Consider the following 22,396-nt stretch of genomic DNA (forward strand, 5'->3'; position numbering starts at 1 on the left):
ATCAGAACAAGATTATCATGCGTGACAACAGTGTTTTTCCCAAGTCAGACGATGATGAAATGAGAATAAAAGATTCTTCCACAAATCAGATGGTAAAGAAACAGATGCTTCACTAGAGAGATGTCCACGTCCTCACTCTTCTCTTCCACTACATCAAAAAAAAAGCATCTAAAACATCATTGCCAGTAACTGACCAGATTGCATCCTCAGCTGCAACCTTTTCTTGATCAGAACATCAAAGATATCAAACATTTTGCCAAAGTACAATTCAAGGCGCTGCTTCAGACCCGGTGAATCAAACATCTTGAGCACAGAAAGTAATTTGAAAGGTTTGGCTTTCCAACCTCGGCCATGATTAGCCATACCACCTCCTTCAACTCTTTAGCTGAATTTGATGGGTAGGCCGTGTCCCATAAGAAAAATGTGTTCGATAGAGAGTTGAGATTAGTCCTTATGTGTTGTCGAAAACAAGTAATCGAACAATAAAACAAACATGATATAATCGGATATCAGGTTTATAAGGTTCGATCGGTGGGAACTGCTCCACGGAAAGAAGCAGTACAGCATTTCCTCATAGATCAAGCAATACAAATGCAAGTCACTTAAATACTCACAAGTCTTTCGGCCACAATTATACTAAATAAATTACGCAATATTTATTCCTTACAATTACTTACAAAACACTTTCTCAATCTTACGTAGGAATTCACAAATCTTACATTGACTTGAGCTCTATAACATCCTCTTTGATCAATTCAGGATGTAATTCACGAAGAAGCACATGGATACTCTTCAAATAGAAAACTCGCTTTTAGTACGTAGACAATGATAAAAAATAGAAAACTAGAAATGGAAACTTACTCAAACGAGACATTGTCTCAACACTAGAAGCTGCCTAGCGAATGTCTACAGCATCACCATTGTCTTGTGTACATTTCAGAACTTAACAGACGAGCTCTTGCACTTTCTTGCTGTGAAGGTTCTGGTTGGAATCTAATCTCCTATTGGACATGGACAATCGATGTGATCTGTCCAAGGCAACACAAATCTGTCCCATCATGGGCCTGCCTAATCCCACCAGCATCACATGGGCTAGACAAATTTAGACGGGCTTGGAGCAAGGCCACTTAGATATAAGGCCTGATTTAGCCCGGCCCGAAAAAAAATAATGGACACTTTTTTCAGTTGATGGTGGATCTTGGGCAAGTAGTTAGGCCTAAACAAAGGGCCCAACGTGGCCTGAGCTCGCCCACTGATTGCCTTTAGTTTTTGCTCGATGAGCCTCGAGCAGTCTTGTGTTGTTGTTGATCATTCGGCAATCACGTCCTGTCAATGTTTGGTCGCAACGGTCTTAGGTAAGGGTGAACAGTTTCACGGTCAGTCCAAGTTCCACCTAGAACCTACCGATCGGAACCGGTTCCCAAATTTTTGGTACTTAGAACCTACTCTATATACTTTAGAACTTGAAACCTATTCCGTCACAGGTTTTACAGTCGGTTCCAAGATCTACCCAGATTCCACTTGTATTTTTAATTGAACAATCGCAATGAATTATCACCTATAATTACTACCATTTCCTACTATAATCCATTGACCATAACTCATATTTAGACTCACGGAGAATATAAAAACATTAATAAAGTAATGGTCTCAATCATGGATATCGTCAGAAATGGAAACTCAAACTAGTGGTTTCAGATTACACGCTCATCATCGAACGCCATAAAATACCGCGTGAATACATAGAATAAGAAAAATACAAAGACTTGTTCCAGATTTCATTGAATTGGCTCATAGGAACCGGTTCCCCAATTTTTGGAACTTAGAATCTACCTTGCATACCTTGGAACCGTACCGGCCGAACTGATTCCCACAGGTTCAGTTTTCTGATTCTCGATTCTATCCTGAAACCATGCTTACCCCTAGTCGTAGGGATGATCAGGTATAGTTTAAGTAAAAGAGCTTATGAGCAAATTGACACTAACTGTTGCAAAATATATATATATATATATATGTAGTATGGAATTTTCCTAAGCTACATATAGCTTAGGAAAATTCCATACGACAATAAATAAACCCCACTATCAATTAATAAATTCTAAAGATAATGTGCATTTATTCTTAGTCGCTTACTTGTTTTCTTCTTTTCTTTATCTTCCTCGAGAACATCAAGACGTTCTTACAAAAAGAAGTTGGATGATTGGTGTAAAACTCTGGGATCATTGTCGAATATTTTATCTCTGTATGTCTTGCCTCCTCTAGGTGCTCTTTAATTTAAGTAATGTCGACTTCTTCTGATTAGACTCGTTCGATAGGTTCACGTAAGAGAATCCCTACATGGCCCCTCCACCAAAAATAAAAAAAAAGCCTGAAAATCTTTGGAGTTATGCTCTCGTTCATTTTCAGATAACTTTCAAGGCCGATATAATAACAATAGCATATGGCACTTATAATAACATATAATAACTCCATTTATGGAGATTACTAATATTGAAAAGAGTTTTTTTTTTTTTGATAACCGAGGTATCCCACGTGCAATGGACTATTCCTCGGGACGGTGGGGTGCAAGACCAATGCCACCGGGTAAGCCCCCAAGATGTGATCGGCGGGAGTTAAACCTGGGACCTCATCAGTTTAACTGTCTGAGGCCAGGAACTCTCAACCACTCGACCAATCACCCCATTGGTATATTGAAAAGAGTTAATACCACGAAAAACCCCAAACTGGTACACCTGTGATAATTTTATCCCAAACTATTTTTTTGACCACAAAAAACCCCAAACTAGTAGATCTATGACAAATTTACCCAAAACTAATATTTTAACCACTAAAAACCGCAAACTGGTATATTTGTGACAAATTTACCCTCCATTAATTTCCGTTAAATTGAATTAATATCAAAAAAAATCACAAACTGGTACACATGTGATAAATGGAGGGTAAAACATAAAACTGGTATATTAGTTAACTATCGCGTGTCATTTAACAAAATAATTTGACAGTAAAATTTAACGGAAATAAACTGAGGGTAAATTTGTCATAAGTGTACCAGTTTGAGGTTTTTTGTGGTCAAAAAATTAATTTGGAATAAAATTGTCATGGGTATACCAGTTTGGGATTTTTCGTGATATTAACCCTATTGAAAATCCAGCTACATGAATGCGATTGAAACATAAAAAATAAGGTAGGAACTTATTTTAATTATTGAAGTTGTTCCTGATTTGGAAGTTAACTATAGAGTTGACGCTCTGTCCTTTCCGAACACTACCTTTTCCTCACGCATCATGATTTTGTAATGCTCTAATTAAATCATATTATAAGATTCTTTTGATAGCTGTACATACTATCGAGGGCGTCACGTGGATAGTTAGACTTTGAAGCATTATGTCCTCTAGTGGCGTGAAAACTTGTTACACACTATAGGCATACATATAGAATGTAACAAGAAAAAGAAAGAGATGTAGTAAGAAAGGTACGTGCACAAGTATGTGTGGTTCTTGATGGAGAGGAAGTTGATTTTGTCGCGTGAATCCATCACAATCCTTTGGTGGCCAAAAATTGATGAGGTCCATACCACGGGGCACCACCACTAGCGAGAGGCGTGATATGATCGCACCGAAATGGGCTGAATCGAATCATTTGACAAACTTTTTTCACTCCTTTGGAGAGTCAAATTCGTAAGAATGTCATCTCAAAATGTTTGATTTGGACACGGAGTCAATGTGACCCCACTTGGGAATCTCCTATCTAATTGTTCTTTGTCAATTTGCCTAATGGGAAGCTTCAAAGCACCTTGTTCATCATCAAGTACAAAGACAATCCATCGTTAGCTACAAGCAAAATAGAAATTGGCGTGGAGGAAACAATCGAACAGAGGCTCCACATGATAGCTACAAACGAACGATCATACCATCAAGCATCATATTAAAATTGACCACCGCTCGTTGATGAATGCAAGCATCAGTTTTGTATTTCCACATTAGAATGATTAATGTAAGACCAACCTCCATTTTCTCCTTTTTTCCTCTTGTTTCCATCTACTTGTATGATTCGTAATGAGCATCTAATTGAAGAAAAAGAAGTCTAAATCTCATCGGAAATCTTTTTGTTCCTTCTTTCGAGGTTTTGTCCACCGCCGTTTAGTACTTCCCGCTAAAATCCAATCAAGAAGTATATACCGTCGCAAACTTAAGCAGTAAGCAGCTCGTGTTACTCAAATTAGCGAAGAATCGCCTCGTCGGCATCGCCCCGCGCTCTTCAATTGTGAGCAAACTGATGAAAAAACATATGTACCGTCGCCCGTCTTGTTCTTAACTGGAAGCATAACTAGGCGGGATTTACCAAGTCCCGTGTTTTTATTGTTTGATCAAAAGTCCTACGCTTTTCATGCAGCACAAATATCTCGTTTCTTCTTGCTGATGTTAGTTGCTTATTCTCAGCATGTTAATTGATAAGTTATTCAGGTCAATTGTCCCCACATTTGTTCTTAAGAAGCTTCGCCGGCCATTGTTTTGAACGCCGAAACAGTCCAACTTTGGCGCTTTATGACTCTCATCTATAAATGCAAGCTTGAGTTCATTAGTTGAAAAGCGTGAGCTGTATAGGTTTTTCTCTTGAACCTTATTGCTGAAAAATGGAGGAAAACCGATGCGTAAAGTTGCCGATGGTGGCGGTTTTCATTCTTGTTGGTTTCATTTGCTCTTTCAGTTTTTATCCTGCGACCGCCAAAACTGTTCTTGAACATGAACAAACTGTCCTGTCTACTTATATTGTCCATGTTAGAAAACCAGCGGGTGAAGTTTTTGCCGGACCAGAGGATCTACAAAGCTGGTACCAATCATTCCTGCCCCAGACGACAGCGAATTTGGATCAGACGCAACGTATGGTCCATTCCTACAAGAATGCGATCACGGGATTCGCGGCAAAGTTGACCGCAGAAGAGGCTAAGGAACTTGCGACGTTGGATGCGGTTGTGTATGCAAAACAAGAGAAGATTTTCTCGTTGCACACGACTCACTCGCCCTCCTTCTTGGGCTTGAAACCGGGGGAGGGAATTTGGAAAGACTCGAGTTTGGGCAAGGGCGTGATCATCGGTGTCCTGGACACGGGAATAACGCCAGGTCACCCTTCGTTCGATGACGAAGGAATGTCTCCTCCCCCTGCTAAATGGAAAGGCAAGTGTGATTTCAATGCCACTGCCTGCAATAACAAGCTCATCGGCGCGAGGAATTTCGCGAACTTGACTTCGCCACCAACCGACGAGGAGGGGCATGGCACCCACACTTCCAGCACAGCAGCGGGCAATTTTGTAAAGAATGCCAATGTCCTGGGACAAGCCACTGGCACTGCCGTTGGAATCGCGCCTCGTGCCCACCTGGCAATGTACCAGGTATGCTCCAATGTGGGCTGCACTGAGAGCAACATACTGGCCGCCATGGACGCTGCCATCGAAGACGGTGTTGATGTGCTCTCCCTCTCTCTTGGTGGCGGTTCAGCTCCGTTCTATGCCGACTCCATTGCTGTCGGGGCATTTTCTGCGATTCATAAGGGAATCTTCGTGAGCTGCTCAGCAGGTAATAGTGGCCCAATCAACACTTCCCTGTCGAACGAGGCTCCATGGATTCTCACCGTAGGGGCAAGCACTATTGATAGGACCATAAAAGCTACTGCTAAGCTGGGAAATGGCGCAGAGTACGATGGCGAATCCCTTTTCCAGCCCAAGGACTTCGGATCGGCTTACCCACTTGTGTATGCAGGCGCAAATGGAAACCAAACATCAGCATTATGTGCTGAAGGATCATTACGGAACTCAGACGTGAAAGGAAAGATGGTCTTGTGCGAGAGAGGCGGGGGAATCGGAAGAATTGCCAAAGGGCAGGAAGTGAAGGATGCTGGTGGCGCTGCCATGATTCTGATGAACGACGAACTCAACGGCTACAGCACCCTAGCTGACGCTCATGTCCTTCCCGCAACCCACATACCTTACGCTGATGGTCTGAAAATCAAGGCCTACATCAACTCAGCCTCCAATCCGACGGCCACCATTTTGTTCAAAGGAACAATTATTGGGAATTCTGATGCGCCAGCAGTGACATCCTTCTCTTCCAGGGGTCCCAGCTTCGAGAGTCCTGGAATCCTGAAGCCCGACATCATTGGCCCAGGAGTCAGCATCCTAGCGGCCTGGCCATTCTCTCTCGATAACAGCACGACTACCAGTGCGACCTTCAACATCATCTCTGGAACCTCCATGTCGTGCCCTCATCTCAGCGGCGTTGCAGCTCTGCTGAAGAGCGCACACCCTGATTGGTCACCTGCCGCCATAAAATCCGCAATCATGACCACTGCATATCAACTGAACCTTGGAAGTAAGCCAATCGTTGATGAAACCCTTCTTCCAGCTGACATCTTCACCGTAGGCTCAGGCCACGTGAATCCACCCAAAGCAGACGATCCGGGCCTTATTTACGATATCAAGTCCGACGACTACGTCCCTTATTTATGTGGTTTGGGATACTCGGATTCCAACATAGAAACCATCACCCAGGAAAAGGTCAAATGCTCACAAATAAAAAGCATACCTGAAGCACAGCTGAATTACCCATCGTTCAGCATAATTCTGGGTTCTAGCGCCCAGAACTATTCTAGGACAGTTACGAATGTCGGGCCCACTGACTCCTCGTATACATACAAGGTTGATGCACCGGAAGGTGTCGATGTCACGGTGTATCCTTCTGAGATCAAGTTCAGTACTGCAGTGCTAACGGCCACATATACTGTGGGGATCAGCAGAAGTTCTAGTGGGAGTGTTACTAAGCCATTTGCGCAAGGATCCCTCACATGGGTTTCTTCAGATCACTCCGTGAGAAGCCCCATTGCTGTTGTATTTAAATGAAATGTTCACTCTGTTGCCAGACTCTGCAAGATAGAGTGAGACTCCAGATACAGGAGCAAGTGGTGATGCAAAGTCAAGACCTTATGTTTCGCTCTCTCAAACAATAAAAGATATGATAAGAATATAGAATCACTTCTGTTTCATTGTATTTGGAACGAGACGGTGAACTGGTCCCTGAAGAGAACTCAGAGCTAGTTCAAACTTCAGATGATAGTAGTTTGCCCTTTCTATCCTCTTGGTTGATTGGGCCGTTGTTCAGTAGTTTATTGCGGTTTATAAAACCTTCCACAGATTGGTTCAGTGAAGATGGATGGCTTGCGCATTGACCAGTCTTACAATGTTAATGATTTTATCCACTAAGATGATCTCATTGGTATCAATAGGAACAAATCTTTGATATTCAGCAAGATGTTTATCCTTAAATATAACACGAAAGTCATTCACGGGGCTACCCTGAGAAAAGCCCCGTGAACGATATCAAGAACACTATTCTTGGCAAAACACATGAAATCTCACTATAACACAAGTTCGGTTCTACCCACAAAAAACCTGATGAAGGGAGATCCAAATGAAAATCAAACCGATTCGATTCGAGAACAATGTGTCGCAAGCACGCTGTAGACCGCGGATCGACCTCTAATTGTCAGCTTGATGAAAACCAGACAGCACCGTCTTTCCAGATTTTTTGCCTCTCTTTCTCTCTTGCTAATCATTCTTTGCCGCTACCACATAAATAAAGAGAAACCCTATTTATTTAGGCCAAATATAACCTCCCATTACTCTCTCCGCATGAATCATCATATGCACTCAAACCTTCGGACTTGCATTTTACTGGGCTTTCTCCACATTGGAGTGAACCCAGCCCAAGGTTGTTCTCACGGACAGATCACAGCAAGTATTCAAACCTTCAAATACTAACTCTTTCTTATAACACATGCTCATTTAATTCTCATATGATATCTATACATTTTCAGGATTTTGAAAGCTTCGCCTAAAAGAAGTGGGGGAATAGATATGATGCTGATAGTCTCGGTGGTTGATGGCATTTGTTTCTTTCTCCGTTTTTACAGAGTGAATGGGGGACCGATGCAATGGATTGCTCCCCACTTGCACAAGACATTGATTGGTTGTTATGAACATGCACTATTGAAGCCAAGCACCGCGGACAAAAAGGAACAGAGTAGATTCTTCTCATATGTTTTTTTTCCTGGCAAGTAGGGGCTAATTTGTTTTATTCGTCAGCCGCCCACTACCATTGCTGCCGCCTGCAAAGATTCATTGGCCTCTTCTGGGTACATTAAAAGATTATCAACTAATAGCTACCTAAGCACAACTAATAAACTAATATACAGATATGTAACTAAATCACAAAAAATGTGGATCATGTTCTTCAGCAGAAAGTTCTGACGAGTCTCTTCTTTCTGCTCCTTTCTCATTCATTGTCCAAAAAATCCTCATATTAAGCAAAGGAAACTCGAATGACGTGTGCTCGGCGTGATGAGTTCATTCTGCTGGTGTTGGGTGCAGATGAATGAAGAAAACAAGTTCCGGATCCTCCTTAGTAAGATCTGCATTTCTACTGAGCCCGATTTGGGACGGGGTCCCTTATCGGCTATACATCTGTTCCTCAGCCTTCGAGCCCTCAATCAAGCATAACTTTTCCTCTCTCTTGAGGAGAGATCGGACTCAGGCCTTGGTTGTAAATACCTAACTGCTCTGCCATCAAATCTTTTGCTCAAGGGTCCAGCCCAGCCAACACTAACTAATCCGCTCAGAAGTAAAACTGTTATGTCAGGTCACCCTCACTATATGAACTAATCTGTTGCTTAATGCTTGGTGAGTTCATCGATTAAATGTAGATGACAGCTTCCAAAAGTACGTCATTGCAGTTCCAGAAACCACCATCACTAAACCAGAGGAAATCCTACTGTAGAAATACAATCTCAATATAATAAGACCCGACTCAGCTAGAGGATCATTTAAATTTCATACATACAATTCTTGACAGGAACAAACACGTGGGAGTGGGTTTTGCTAGTGGTAATATCAGTCTGGCTACTGGCTGGAAGGTTGTTGAGCTTAATTGGCATAGGCTTGTTTGATTCGGTCCAAAGGTGCCAAAGTTTGGATCGTTGTTCAGATGATTACTCTGAATAATTGGTCCAAATTTTAATAGAATGAGCAAAAGGATAGACTGTGTCTACTTCCTTTCTCTCGTGTGCTCGGAGCTGTGAATCCCGTGAACATCTGTTATTTGATTGTGAACTCTCAAAGACAGTCTTAGCAACGTTGCCATGACATTTTTATATTAAAGATTCTTTTTGTGATTCGTTTGAATTCCCAAGGGCTAGAAGGAAGCTAAAGGGTTGTAGTTTTGCAAAAGCCTCGCACGAATTGGAAGTGTGATTTTGAAGTTAACCGGTGGTGATAATGAACTTGTAGTAGGTACTGCACCTCGTTCCTATGAACTTTTGAGGCACAAAACAGAAGCTTATTGCAAATGCATCAAATTAAAGAGTGAATTCTGCACAAATTAAAAGGCTTGAAGCAATTTTAGCAGCTTGCTACTAAACCATGAATTAACACAAGAACAACCGGATGACATTTCTATCTAAATATGCATTTCATGGAATTAGCTAGGTCTCAAGGAAAGGAAGAAATGCTGGCAACTGTATTCAACTCATCAACCAACCTTATTTAGAATGTTGAATCAATACCTTACTTCTCATCTGAACCGCTTTGGTCTGGTGAGACTACCTACCCTTGCAATAGGTCAAGATGGTTGCTGATCAGTATCTCGTTTATAGCAAAACCTTGATTTAGACAATTTGAAAAAGTATGTCAATTGCATAGGAAATCACAAGTAATCGAGAATGGTTGGAGAACCCCCGCTGCAGATCAATACACCTCTGAATTTGGACAGTTATTTTAAAAGGCAAAGTAGATTTTCTCCATTCGATTTTCATGAACTCATGTTCTTCAGTCAGTCTTCCATTATGAGTAAAAGCTTCCTCATATTCATGTGTCCCACTGCAAGCACCTGAAAAACACCAGCAGAAGGACAGAGCTCATATGCAAATACATTCAAAAAGGCGCTTGATGCACCATTTGCGCAAGAAATACTGCATGAATGCCAATGATCTAAACCAACATGATCTATCAAACAACTAGAATCTACAAAATCACGTAAGTGCTTGCTAATGATAATGCATTCGGAAATTGAATGGAGAGGCTGTTTCTGTACATCAAGGCTGGGGTTATAATCCTTACCACCCAACTCCATGAGGTTACCCAACATTTTCAAATGATGTTGTGTATATGGATTAGTAGAGTGGGACAGATCATAATCACCATGCAGTTCATTGGTTTTTAAAGGCATCTCGCTTAGTATATTTACCATTATCTGGCCCGTACTAGTAAATTACCAAACTAAAAGTTGTCACATAAGCACATTATGAAAATGTAAGCTGCTTTCATGCCGAACTATAGACAAATTACAGTTTAGGGGCGAGACGGATAAAAACATATAGGGTCAATTTGTCACGTTACCAAAAAGAGTTCATATGACCCAAGTTACTTACCAATGGAGTGCAGCATCAACGCCAAAAATACGCACATATCATGAACAGGATAATATTGAGTCGTTCCATGAATTGGAAATGATGTCATGCAAGGAACAAGCACATGCACGGAATGTGTTAAAAAACGAGGATTCTCATTATATTTTGACATGTGATAGTCAAGTAGTACATGTTTTATGACGTGTAACTTCCACAAGATACACTGGCAAGAACTTGACATTTACAGGTTGAACTCTCTGCACGCTGATCCCGAACTTGTCTTCCGTGTTTATATTCTCTGGTCTGACACCGTCTTTGAACCTCCAATTGAATGCGTTAATGAGCGAACCCATCATCAGAGGAAACATTCTCGTGGCCAAAGGCAAATCCTGGACAAATTCGCCTGCCACCACCAAACGGTACACGCTCAAAAGATTTTGCCCCTGAGATCTACGCCAGATCATAGAAATCTCTCTGGCACGAGCTCATTTGATTTATCCAAATGCTAAGATCTCTTCCTACAGCCCACCCAGTGATAAGAACTTGTGCACCCTTTGGAACGGTGAAACCGCCTATTTCTGTTTCAGCTTCAGACTTGTGCGGGAGAAGTGGAAATGGTTGGTGAAGTGAGAACTCTTACGATAGCTTATAAATACAGTAAGCAAGGTCTATCGACTTTCTCGATCTGGTTGCTTTCGCCAATGACTTCTTGGAGCTGGGTTTGGGCTTTTGATAGCTTCTCTAGGTTGCGGAAGTAGCTCTGCCATTGCACACTGTTAATTGAAGTAGTTTTGGTACCAGCAGCAAAAAAAGCCTGTGGTTATCATTGCAACAGACATAAGGAGCGTGATAAGTACTTATGAAGCGATGATTTGGATTCCTTATTTGCGGCAAAAGAAGCCAACCCAAGTATAACTGAAGAGAAAATGTTTGATCCGATACGGTTGTTCTATTTACGCTGAGTGCTAACTAATCACACTAAAAATTACACGAAAAACTATAAGAACAAGATTATCATGCACTACAATGGTGTTTTTCCTTAGATAATGACGAAATGAGAATAAAAGATTGTTCTACAAAATAGATAGTAAAGAAACAGATGCTTCACTATAGAGATGTCCACGTCCTCACTCTCCTCATCCAGTAACTGACCAGATTGCATCCTTAGCTGCAACCTTTTGTTGATCAGAACATTAAAGATATCGAACATTTTGCGAAAGTACAATTCAAGGCGCTACTTCAGACCCTGTGTATCAATCTTCTTGAGCACAGGAAGGTCATTTGCAAGGTTTGGCTTTTCAATCTCGGCCATGATTAGCCACACCACCTCCTTCAACTCTTTAGCTGAATTTGAAGGATAGGCCGTGTCCCATAAGAAAACTTTGTTCGACAAACAGTTGAGATTAACCCTTATATGTTGCTGAAAACAAGTAATCGAACAAAACAAACAAGATATAAATCGGACACCGGATTTACATGGTTCGATCGGTGAAACCTACTCCATGGAAAGAGTAGCACAGCATTTCATCATAGATCAAGCGATGCAATATGAGTCACTCAAATACTCTCATGTTTTCTGACCTTAATTATACCAAATAACTAACGCAATGTTGAGTCTTCACAATTACTTACGAAACACTCCCTCAATCTCACATGGGAATTCACAAATCTTACATTGACTTGAACGCTAAAATATCCTCTTTGATCGATGCAGGATGTAATACTCTTCATCAAGAAGACTCACTTTTAGTATATAGACAATGATAAAAAAAAAATAGAAAACTAGAAAGGGAAACTTACTCAAACGAGACATTGTCCTAACAGTAAAAGCTGCTTAGCGAATGTCTACAGCATCGCCGTTGTTGTGCGCACATTTCTGAACTTAACAGACGAGCTCTTACACTTTCTTGCTGTGAAGCTTCTGGCTGGAATCAAGTCTCCCATTGGACATGGACAATCGATGTGAGCTGTATATGCGAAATGGGAATCCAAGGCGAGTAGGTTGTGGTTGTGGGCCGCGATGGTTTCGGGAATCATTCGATTGAAGAAGTTAGCATCGTGGGTTTGGAGGATTTTCTTTGGCAAGCGTTGGAGAAGAAGTTAAATTGTGGGGCCGTAAGCGCGAGCGAGCTTGGCAATAGGTTTGTGGGGAAGGTTTTCCAAGTTCGAGGAGTTTACCAATGAGCGGAAGAGGCTGCGGACCAGGTGGGAGGTTGGAGGGATCCATTTTTTTCTCTTTGCATTGAAAGAGAGAGCTTGGATCAAACCCTACAGTAAGGAAAGGCGCAAAATCAAGACTAAGTAATCCATGACTCTGTGCTTGTGAGGCTGACCTCTTTGTGAATCTACAGAGCCATATGTTCCTCTGTTTTCTCCATTATATTGTGGCCATTGTGGAGGTCCTCATTCAATTTATGCTGCTGTCTTTAGAGCACTACCATGGCTTTCACTCAAGCTAACGACTCTTTTGTCATCATTATCCCTCAAAATGACAGCTATTTTTGTTGGATAATTCAAATCGGCATTAGCATAAATATTACAAACAATACAGTATTGTAAAGAAACGAAATTGCAATAACAAAGTTGGAATCGATACAAATGAATACCGAGGCCTGTGTTTGACACAGTTTCCTTAAAACAGATTCGTTCCCTCCAGTACGCGACCGAGGTTTCGTGAACGTCTGTCTCCCAGGATACAACGGTTGACAGCGAAGAAGAGAGCACGAAATGAACACTACCGAAAAACAGTGCAAATAGAGAGAGCGAGTGTAAAACCAGAGGAAGAATGATTTCGATAAAAAGGAACAGAGGGAAGAGCAATTCGGGAATAATAACGGCCGATTAAATCTGTCGTTACAAAATCAATACGAATAACGGACGATTAAATCTGCCGTTATAAAATCAATACGAATAACGGACGATTAATTCTGCCGTTATAAAATCAATACGGACGATTAAATCTGCCATTATATAATCAATACGAATAACAGACGATTAATTCTGCCGTTTATAAAATCAATACGGACGATTAAATCTGCCGTTATAAAATCAATACGCATGGGAATAACGGTTGATTAAATCTGCCGCACGTTACGAAATTCGTAACAGTTTGAGTTGAAAAAAAATAAATCAGAAGGCAAAATTGGGCTCGTCGCGAGGCCCACTTTTCGGTCCTGCAATCGTGTACGCGGGATGTGCGCTCGCGCCCAAGTTTCAACTTGTCAGGCGTCGGATTTGCACCCCTGCGCCTGCGCGCGAGGCAGAGAGTTTGTGCTATGATAATTACCACTTCAAATAAGTGTAACTGTATATAAAGCACTCCATAGCCTTCTTTCTTTTCCGATGTGGGAATAGTGTTTTTCCACTTCCCACTTCCAACTCAAGGGTGTTCTTTGAGCATCAATTTCTCATTCATTCACCCATCAATTTATCTCATATTTCCAACAATTTTTACCTCAGAAAAACGTAATACTGCTCTAGGTTCTATACAGACGTGCTGCTTTCAATCGGGTTATTCGTCCCTCTGTTATGAGTAATAGGGGTTGACATTGATTCAAAACTTCCAGTACTAAGATTTCCATTTAAAAAGGACATAATTGTTTTGGTACAATCTGATATTTATACAATTTGCATATCCTGAATGGTTCGACCAAAAGCAAAGAAAAAAAAAAGATATACAATTGACGCTAGAAGTCTCGTAGTCCATAGATATCTGTGTTTTCATCGTATTACAGAAGCTGATTTATTGTTAGATTGGTTCTTGGTATAGTAATGACACAAGGTAGAATGTAGATACATAATAACACGATAACTCAGGTTGATGGGGGAGCCTTGATACCAAATCAATCATTCCAACAGAAGTAACAGATCTTGACGGGATCATGCACATTAAAAGTGAGTGCTGCTAGTGGTAAAAAAATCGGTATTGCTGTCTGCGGGGACATTTTTAGTCCAAAGAACGTTAAATTGGTCGGCATGGGATTGTTTGATTTGGTCAAATGTGTCGAACTTTGATTCCATCATGGTGATGGTTATTTCAAGCAGTGAATGGTGTTCCATTTCAGAAGGTGTTGTATGCTCCTTTTGCACAAGAGTTACCACAAAATCCATGCTAATGATCTTAACTGACATGCTCTGTCAAACAACTACAAGGCCATATGACTTGCTTATTATAATGTTCTAGGAAATTGCATGGAGAGGTTGATTTCATTACTTAACAGTTTGGCTCTGTTCCTTATCAACCTGTCCTCGCGATTACCTCACATTCATCAGCAGGTATATATCGTACATCTTCCAATGTAATTCTACAGCAGAGAAACCTCGCTTACCCATCTGGATCATAGAGAAAAAGACATCCAAGGACAAAAATCCATACTTCAAAGTGGGTTGACAAAGTTCAATTTCTTTGAGACTTAAGATTCAAGCCCCTTCAGGAAAGGCAGGCATTAAAGAACTTGATAAAAATATGACTCCTAACAAAAACGCCCAAGATCACAAGTCCCAGATCAGCACAAATATTACAATGATGCTCAACAATGATCAAAGTTTGTACATGTAGATAGACATGATGCAGTTGTCGTCAGCCAATGCCTACGGACCAGAACAGAAGCAGATGTCAATGTCCGAACCGTGGAAAGAGAAAGACCGAAAGTTTTCAATTGGTGGTTTACGTTTTCAAAGTCGAGAGAAGTTATAAGAATCGATTATTGTCAAGTTCATGTTGGCACAAAAATATTGTTACACATTGATAAACGGATTACATATGCAATAATATCTTTACACATTTATTATCGGATGAACAGTATGTGCGTTTGAAGTTAGTTTTTCATAATTGAATTATGTCACTTGTCGACCACGAAACAATGAACATGTCTTTGCATCAAAATGACTACTAAGATTGACCCTTAAATTGTTGCCTTGCAAAGGGTATTTTCAAAGACAACTGGAAATAGATTCAAGATGTCCCATATACTTTGAGACTTGATTCAAAATGCCATGTCAATTTGCCCCTAAAAATGGGTTCAAGATATCGTATCATGGGCCTGCCTAAGCCCACCAGCATCACATGGGCTAGAAAATTTTGGACGGGCTTGGAGCAAGCCCATTTAGATATAATGCCTGATTTAGCCCGACCCGAAAAATAATGGACGCTTTTTTTGTTGATGGTCGATCTTGGGCAAGAAGTTAGGCCTAACCAAAGGGCCAGCATGGCCTAAGCTAGCCCATTGATTGCCTCTAGTATTTTTCTCGATGAGCCTCGAGCAGTCTTGTGTTGCTGTCGATCATTCGACAATCACCTCTGGTCAATGTTTGGTCACAACATTAATAAGCAGGGGTGAGCAGTTCCTAGGTCAATCTAGGTTTCATCTGGAAGCTATCCGTTACAGGTTTTAGGGCCAGTTCCAAGATCTATCTATGTTTCACCTATATTCTTGATTAAATGATTATAGTGAATCATGATCTTTAATGATTACGATTTATTGTTACAATCTATTGACCATAACTCATATTTAGATATACGAAGAATATGAAATATTAACAAAGTACAAGTCTCAATCATGGATATGCCGGAAATGAAAACTCATACTAGCGGCTCCAGATTACACATTCATCATTAAACGCCATGGAATATTGTACTATTGCAAGAAAACATAGAACAAGAAAAATACAATGACTTATTTCAGGTTTCAAGTTCTTGGAGCTCGTCGAAATAGGTTTCCCAAATTTAACTTACTCTGCATACCTTGGTACTGGATCGATTCCCACTGGTTTGGTTCTCCGGATCCCAATTCTACCCTGAAATCATGCTCGCTTCTAGTCATAGGGATAATCCGATATAGTTTAAATAAAAGAGCTTATGAGCAAATTGACACCAACTATCATAAAAAAAAATATAGCTTAAGAAAATTCCGTACTACGCTAAATGATCCCCATTATCAATTAATGATTTCTAAAGTCAACGTGCATTTATTCTTGGTCGTTTACTTGTTTTCTTTTTTTTTCTTCCTCGAGAACATCAATACTTTCTTATAAAAAGAAAATAGATGATTGCAATAAAACTTTGGGATCATTATCGAATATTTTATCTCTACATTATTGCTTTCTCTAGGTGCTCTTTAATTTAAGTGATACCGACTTCTTCTTATTAGACTCATTCGATAAGTTCACATAAGAGAATCCCTCTATGTCCCCCCTCCACAAAAAAAAATGTTTGAAAAACTTTGGAGTTATGCTCTCGTTCATTTTCAGATAACTTTCAAGGGCCATAAAATAACAATACCATATGGCACTTATAATAACATATAATAACTTCATTTATAGAGATTAATAATATTGAAAATCAACTACATGAATGCAATTGAAACATTAGAAAAAGGGAAAATGACACAAATGATCTTTGAGTTTTGGCCCAAGTCGGTTGACCGGGGTATAGGTCTTCCAATTGGTTGACAAGCTTGTGCGAAGCACAATCAGATCTACAGGAAGCCGAGACTTTCCCTTTTGTCATCCCGCGCCATCCCAGGCGCGGGAGACTACTATACCTGCCTACCAAGAGATAACAAACCTAAGTTGACGTGGTGTCTATCTTCACCATCCAAGAGGCGCCCCATATTCTCTCTAAATCTTTTTTTTCCCTGAAGGGAGGGAATACGGAGAGAACATGGGAACAAACCTCCACCATACCGGGGAGTCCCTTCCCCATGTTTTTTTCTTGAGCCTTTAAATGTCTTGCTCCGGACCAAATACCGACTTCTTCTTATTAGACTCGTTCGAGAGGTTCACACAAGAGAATCCCTATATGGCCCCTCTAAAAAAAAAATTCTTCGAAAAACTCTGGAGTTATGCTCTCATTCATTTTCGGATAAATTTCAAGGGCCATAAAATAACAATAGCATATGGCACTTATATTAACATACAATAACTTCATTTATGGAGATTAATAATATTGAAAATCAACTACATGAATGCAATTGAAACATTAGAAAAAGGGCAAATGACACAAATGGTCCCTGAGTTTTGGCCCAATTTGCAATGTGGTCCTTAAGCTTTAGCCCAATGTGCAATGTGGTCCCTAAACTTTTAGGCTGCGTTTGGTCATCCGTATTTCTGATCAGGATAGGATTGGATAAGATAGGATAGAAAATCTAGGGATTTAGCTATATCCTATCCACTGTTTGGTGAAGTACGAATTTAAAGTCGGATATTCTCATATCCTATCCTATCCCGCGTTTGGTAGAAACTGTATATCAATATAAAGGACATATATACCCCTACGTGATGCTCATGAAATATTTCGATCTTATTACTATAAAAATAACATTCTCATACACAAATAAACTTGAAAATATGACATTTTATTAGATTTTCAAATTTCTTTACAAAAAATAAATAAAATGAAAATAGAAACAAATGAGACAAGAAAATTGTCATCATCGTCTTTCTTTGAGCGCTTTTCCGCAAACAAATCATTCTTCAGCTTCTTCTTAGGCGGAGGCTTCACCGCACCCGCACCCTTCTTCTTCTTATTAATAGCCAGGCCACCCATTGATCTGCAAAAGCATCAAATACCAGGGTTTACATATAACAACGTTGGAAGAACATCTTAAATGGGATAATAAAGATGGAACTCGAATGTGAAATAAAAAAAGCCATCTTTCGACATCAACTGAAGCCGCGAAGAGCGGAGAGACAAGCTCCAAGTTACCAAACCTCAACTCCACCGAACCACGGAGCATCGCAAGCACAAAACAAACAATCGAAATAGCGAGATGGTGGGTTCCTTCATCGTCCGCAATCGTGTTGTTTTTCGAAACAGACAAATCGAACAGAACTGAATCAGCAATTGCAAGGAAGAAGGGCCACCGATTCCTTGCTCCACCGCGAACTAGATACCATTCGACAAACATGACGAACGCCATTGATGACGGTGCGAAACTGGAGAGGACAGTAACAATATATGAGCTGAGCAGAGCTGAGCAGTCGGCGCACCTAGAAGAAGAAGAAGAAGAAGAAGAAGAAGCGACGAAGAGGGTCGGAGCTTCTCTGATGTCGCCGGGGAGGTGCGGAAAAGCGCTTCTTCCCAGCAAGCTTCAACAGTATTTCCGCGGACGACCACTTGATCTCCTCCTCCTGCGGGTCCTTCCAGTTCACTGTCTCGACGAGCCGCGTGGGTGAAGAGCGCGTGAATGAAGGGTAGGGTTTCTAAAAATTTGCTTTTATATGAAGGATAGGAGAAATCCTATCCGACCTTATCCTACCCCCTCCCCTCAGATTTTTTTATCCGAGTTATATCCCATCTATATTCGACATTATACTATCCGATACACCTTCCAAACACGGAATAGGATAAAACATATCCTATCCCGAGTTTTATACGGACGACCAAGCGTAATTTATTTAATTTGGTCCTTGAACTTTTTGTACATGTTCATGTAGGGTTCCTCAAGTGCTAAAAAACGCAGCGAAATTTATAAACCAAAACCCTAGACAGAATCCATGTGTATATTGAAATATAAATAGAAGTTCGACACTTACCTCCTTTTTGCAGATCGAAGGTATATTGATAATCGATTGTGTATGGATTAGTGCCCCAAGTATTGCGCCTCTATCGGTATCCACACACACGAACGGAAGTCTCCAACGATCCAAGTGCTAGCTAAAGATTTTGGACTTCTTTTTCTTGATCGCTTTTGATCTTCGAGACTCTCTCAAAGATCTATGAACAGAGAACGATTCTCCTTATATTCTCTTGGAGGCATTTTTTTTTTCTCTCTTAGGGTTTTTCGTCACTGACACCTTTTATATATATATAGCCTCATTATCTACACAAATTAAAAGAAGTGGAGCCGGGCGATTTGGGCCCGCCAAACTGTCCACCTTCAATCGTACGTTTAATCGTTATCTCATAATGTGCACGACCACCTATATAAGTTGAATAGGAGAATAAATTAAAATCTACTTCTTATTTTAAGTAGATCCCGGCGCACAAAAAATATTAACTTGGTTTGTTATTGTGTGCGACCCTATAGGTTCATTAAACATTAGCAGTGTGCTCAAAACCCTTTTTGGCCCACAAGTCATAAGCAGTCTCTAGCAAGACATTATGACTACCTAGGTATAGTGAAGGTTGGTTTTCCGATACAACCTAATCCACAACTAATATTAGAGTATCAACCTTGATTGATTCCTAGAGCAGACCACTAACAGTTCAAACTAGTCCCTAGACTATATGGAAATATTCAATATTGTCCTTCCAATAATTTAAGTTGAAGGACGACATTAAACATTTTTAAGTAGTCCAGGGACTAGTTCTAAAGTTCAAGGACTAAATTGAATAAGTTAAAAATTTAGGGATCACATTGCACATTTGATCAAAGTTCATGGACCACATTAAACAAATTGAAAGTTCAGGGACAACGTTGCAAATTGGGCCAAAGTTAAGGGATCATTTGGTTATTATCCCTAAAAAAAGGTCAGAACTTTTTTTAGTTTTGGAAGTTGTTCCTGATTTGGAAGTTAACTATAGAGTTGAGGCTTTGTCCTTTTCGCACATTACCTTTTCCTCACGCATCATGATTTTGAAATGTTCTAATTAAATCATATTATAGGAGGAAAATTACTAGAAGTGTCAAAACTTGTGTACAGCGCTCACTTTAGTGCCAAAAGTTTATTTCGGATCACTTAAGTGCCAACTCCGATTTGAGTCGCCGAAAATTTGACATTGCCATATTTTATTAATTTCCCAGTCCTACGTGGCACGTCTACACTGATAGGGATAATATTTAATAATATTTTTTCATTTTTTTAAATATTTTTCTGATCTTTTTTTCCTTCTTTTCTTTTTTTTCTTCTTCTTCACCTTTGGCTAGTGACCGGCCATGGCCGGCCGCCTGGCCTCGCCCGGACGAGGACACCGTCACCCGCCATAGGTGAGGCCCGGCGACAGTCGGCCTCGCCTCTGCAAGGGCTCCCCTCGCCAAATCTGGCGAGGGGAGCCCTCGCCGAGGCTCGCCCGTCCTCGCCAAGCCGAGCCTCGCCTGTGGTGGGCGACGGCGGCCTCGTCCGGGCGAGCCCAGGTGGCTAGCCATGGCTGATGGCCGGTGTCCGGTAACCGGCCAATGGTAGAAGAAGAAGAAAGAAAAGAAAAAAGGAAATGAATGAAAAAAAGAAAAAAAAATCAGAAAAAATATTTAAAAAATTAAAATATACACATGGAAATGCCACATAAACTGATTTTTTTAAAAATAAAATCCAACTCAGATTAAAATTTTAATTATAAAAGTCACGTATTAATTTGGCCGGAATTTCTCGCCGTTGGCACTTAAATGATTGTTTTTCCTCTGATTTGACACTTAAGTGAGCTGGCGAAAATTTTTGGCACTAAAGTGAGCGCGGTACATAAGTTTTGACACTTCTAGTGTTCTTCCCCCTCATATTATAAGATTCTTTTGATAGCATGAGGTGCTATCGAGTGTGTCACATGGATAGTTTAGACATTCAAGCATTATGTCCTCTAGTGGCGTGAAAACTTGGTAGAATCGCAACCGGTCAAAGCTTACCCAAACAATATTGCACCATTTTCTCATACATATATAAATACATAGAGTAGGTAACAAGAAAAAGAAAGAGATGTAATAAGAAAGAGCGCATGCATCAATCACAATCCTATGGTGACCAATAATTGATGAGGTCCATATCAAGAGGCACCGGGACCGGTGAGAAGCGTGATTCGATCGCGCTAAAATGACCCGAATCGGATTGCATTCGACAAACTTCGTCGCTCCTTCAAGAGGCTCAAATTCGCAAGAATGTCATATCAAAATGTTATGTTTGGACACGGAATCAATGTGACCCTACTTGGGAATCTCCTAACTAATTGTTCTTTGTCAATTTGTCTAATGGGAAGCTCCAAAGCACCTTGTTCATCATCAAGTACAATGACAATCCATCGTCAGCCAGTGGCGGGAAAACTTGGTAGAATCGCAACCGGTCAAAGCTTACCCAAACAATATTCCACCATTTTCTCATATACATATAAATACATAGAGTACGTAACATGAAAAAGAAAGAGATGTGATAAGAAAGAGCGCGAATCACAATCTTATGGTGACCAATAATTGATGAGGTCCATACCAAGAGGCACCGGGACTAGTGAGAAGCGTGATTTGATCGCACTAAAATGACTTGAATCGGATTGCATTCGACAAACTTCGTCACTCCTTCAAGAGGCTCAAATTCGCAAGAATGTCATATCAAAATGTTATGTTTGGACACGGAATCAATGTGACCCTACTTGGGAATCTCCTAACTAATTGTTCTTTGTCAATTTGTCTAATGGGAAGCTTCAAAGCACAATGTTCATCATCAAGTACAATGACAATCCATCGTCAGCTAGTGGCGGGAAAACTTGGTAGAATCGCAACCGGTCAAAACTTACCCAAACAATATTCCACCATATTCTCATACATATATAAATACATAGAGTACGTAACATGAAAAAGAAAGAGATGTGATAAGAAAGAGCGCGTTCATCAATCACAATCTTATGGTGACCAATAATTGATGAGGTCCATACCAAGAGGCATCGGGACTGGTGGGAAGCGTGATTTGATTGCACTAAAATGACTTGAATCGGAATGCATTCGACAAACTTCGTCGCTCCTTCAGAGGCTCAAATTCACAAGAATGTCATATCAAAATGTTATGTTTGGACACGGAATCAATGTGACCCCACTTGGGAATCTCCTATGTAATTTTTCTTTGTCAATTTGTCTAATGGGAAGCTTCAAAGCACATTGTTCATCATCAACTACAATGACAATCCATCGTTAGCTACAAGCAAAATAGAAATTGGCCTGGAGGAAACAATCGAACTGAGGCTCCACATGATAACTACAAACGATCGATCATATCATTAAACATCATATTAAAATTGACCCCCGCT

General features: G+C 40.5%; 1 protein-coding gene across 1 annotated transcript; it reads left to right on the forward strand.

Annotated features, from left to right (window-relative positions):
- The first annotated feature begins 4,486 nt into the window (after nt 1–4,486).
- On the forward strand, nt 4,487–7,299 carry LOC115668715 (subtilisin-like protease). The gene has a single exon (XM_056318630.1). The coding sequence runs from the start codon at nt 4,634–4,636 to the stop codon at nt 6,890–6,892; it is 2,259 nt and encodes a 752-aa protein (XP_056174605.1). The 5' UTR covers nt 4,487–4,633; the 3' UTR covers nt 6,893–7,299.
- Nucleotides 7,300–22,396: the final 15,097 nt, after the last annotated feature.

The sequence above is a fragment of the Syzygium oleosum genome, unplaced genomic scaffold, assembly GCF_021117445.2.
Source record: "Syzygium oleosum isolate NSW1041296 unplaced genomic scaffold, Sole_v2.1 Sole_v2.15, whole genome shotgun sequence".
NCBI lineage: Eukaryota > Viridiplantae > Streptophyta > Magnoliopsida > Myrtales > Myrtaceae > Syzygium > Syzygium oleosum.

Bases quoted from the DNA above. Each gene is read 5' to 3' on its own strand.
- LOC115668715 (XM_056318630.1), top strand. From the start codon at position 4,634: ATGGAGGAAAACCGATGCGTAAAGTTGCCGATGGTGGCGGTTTTCATT.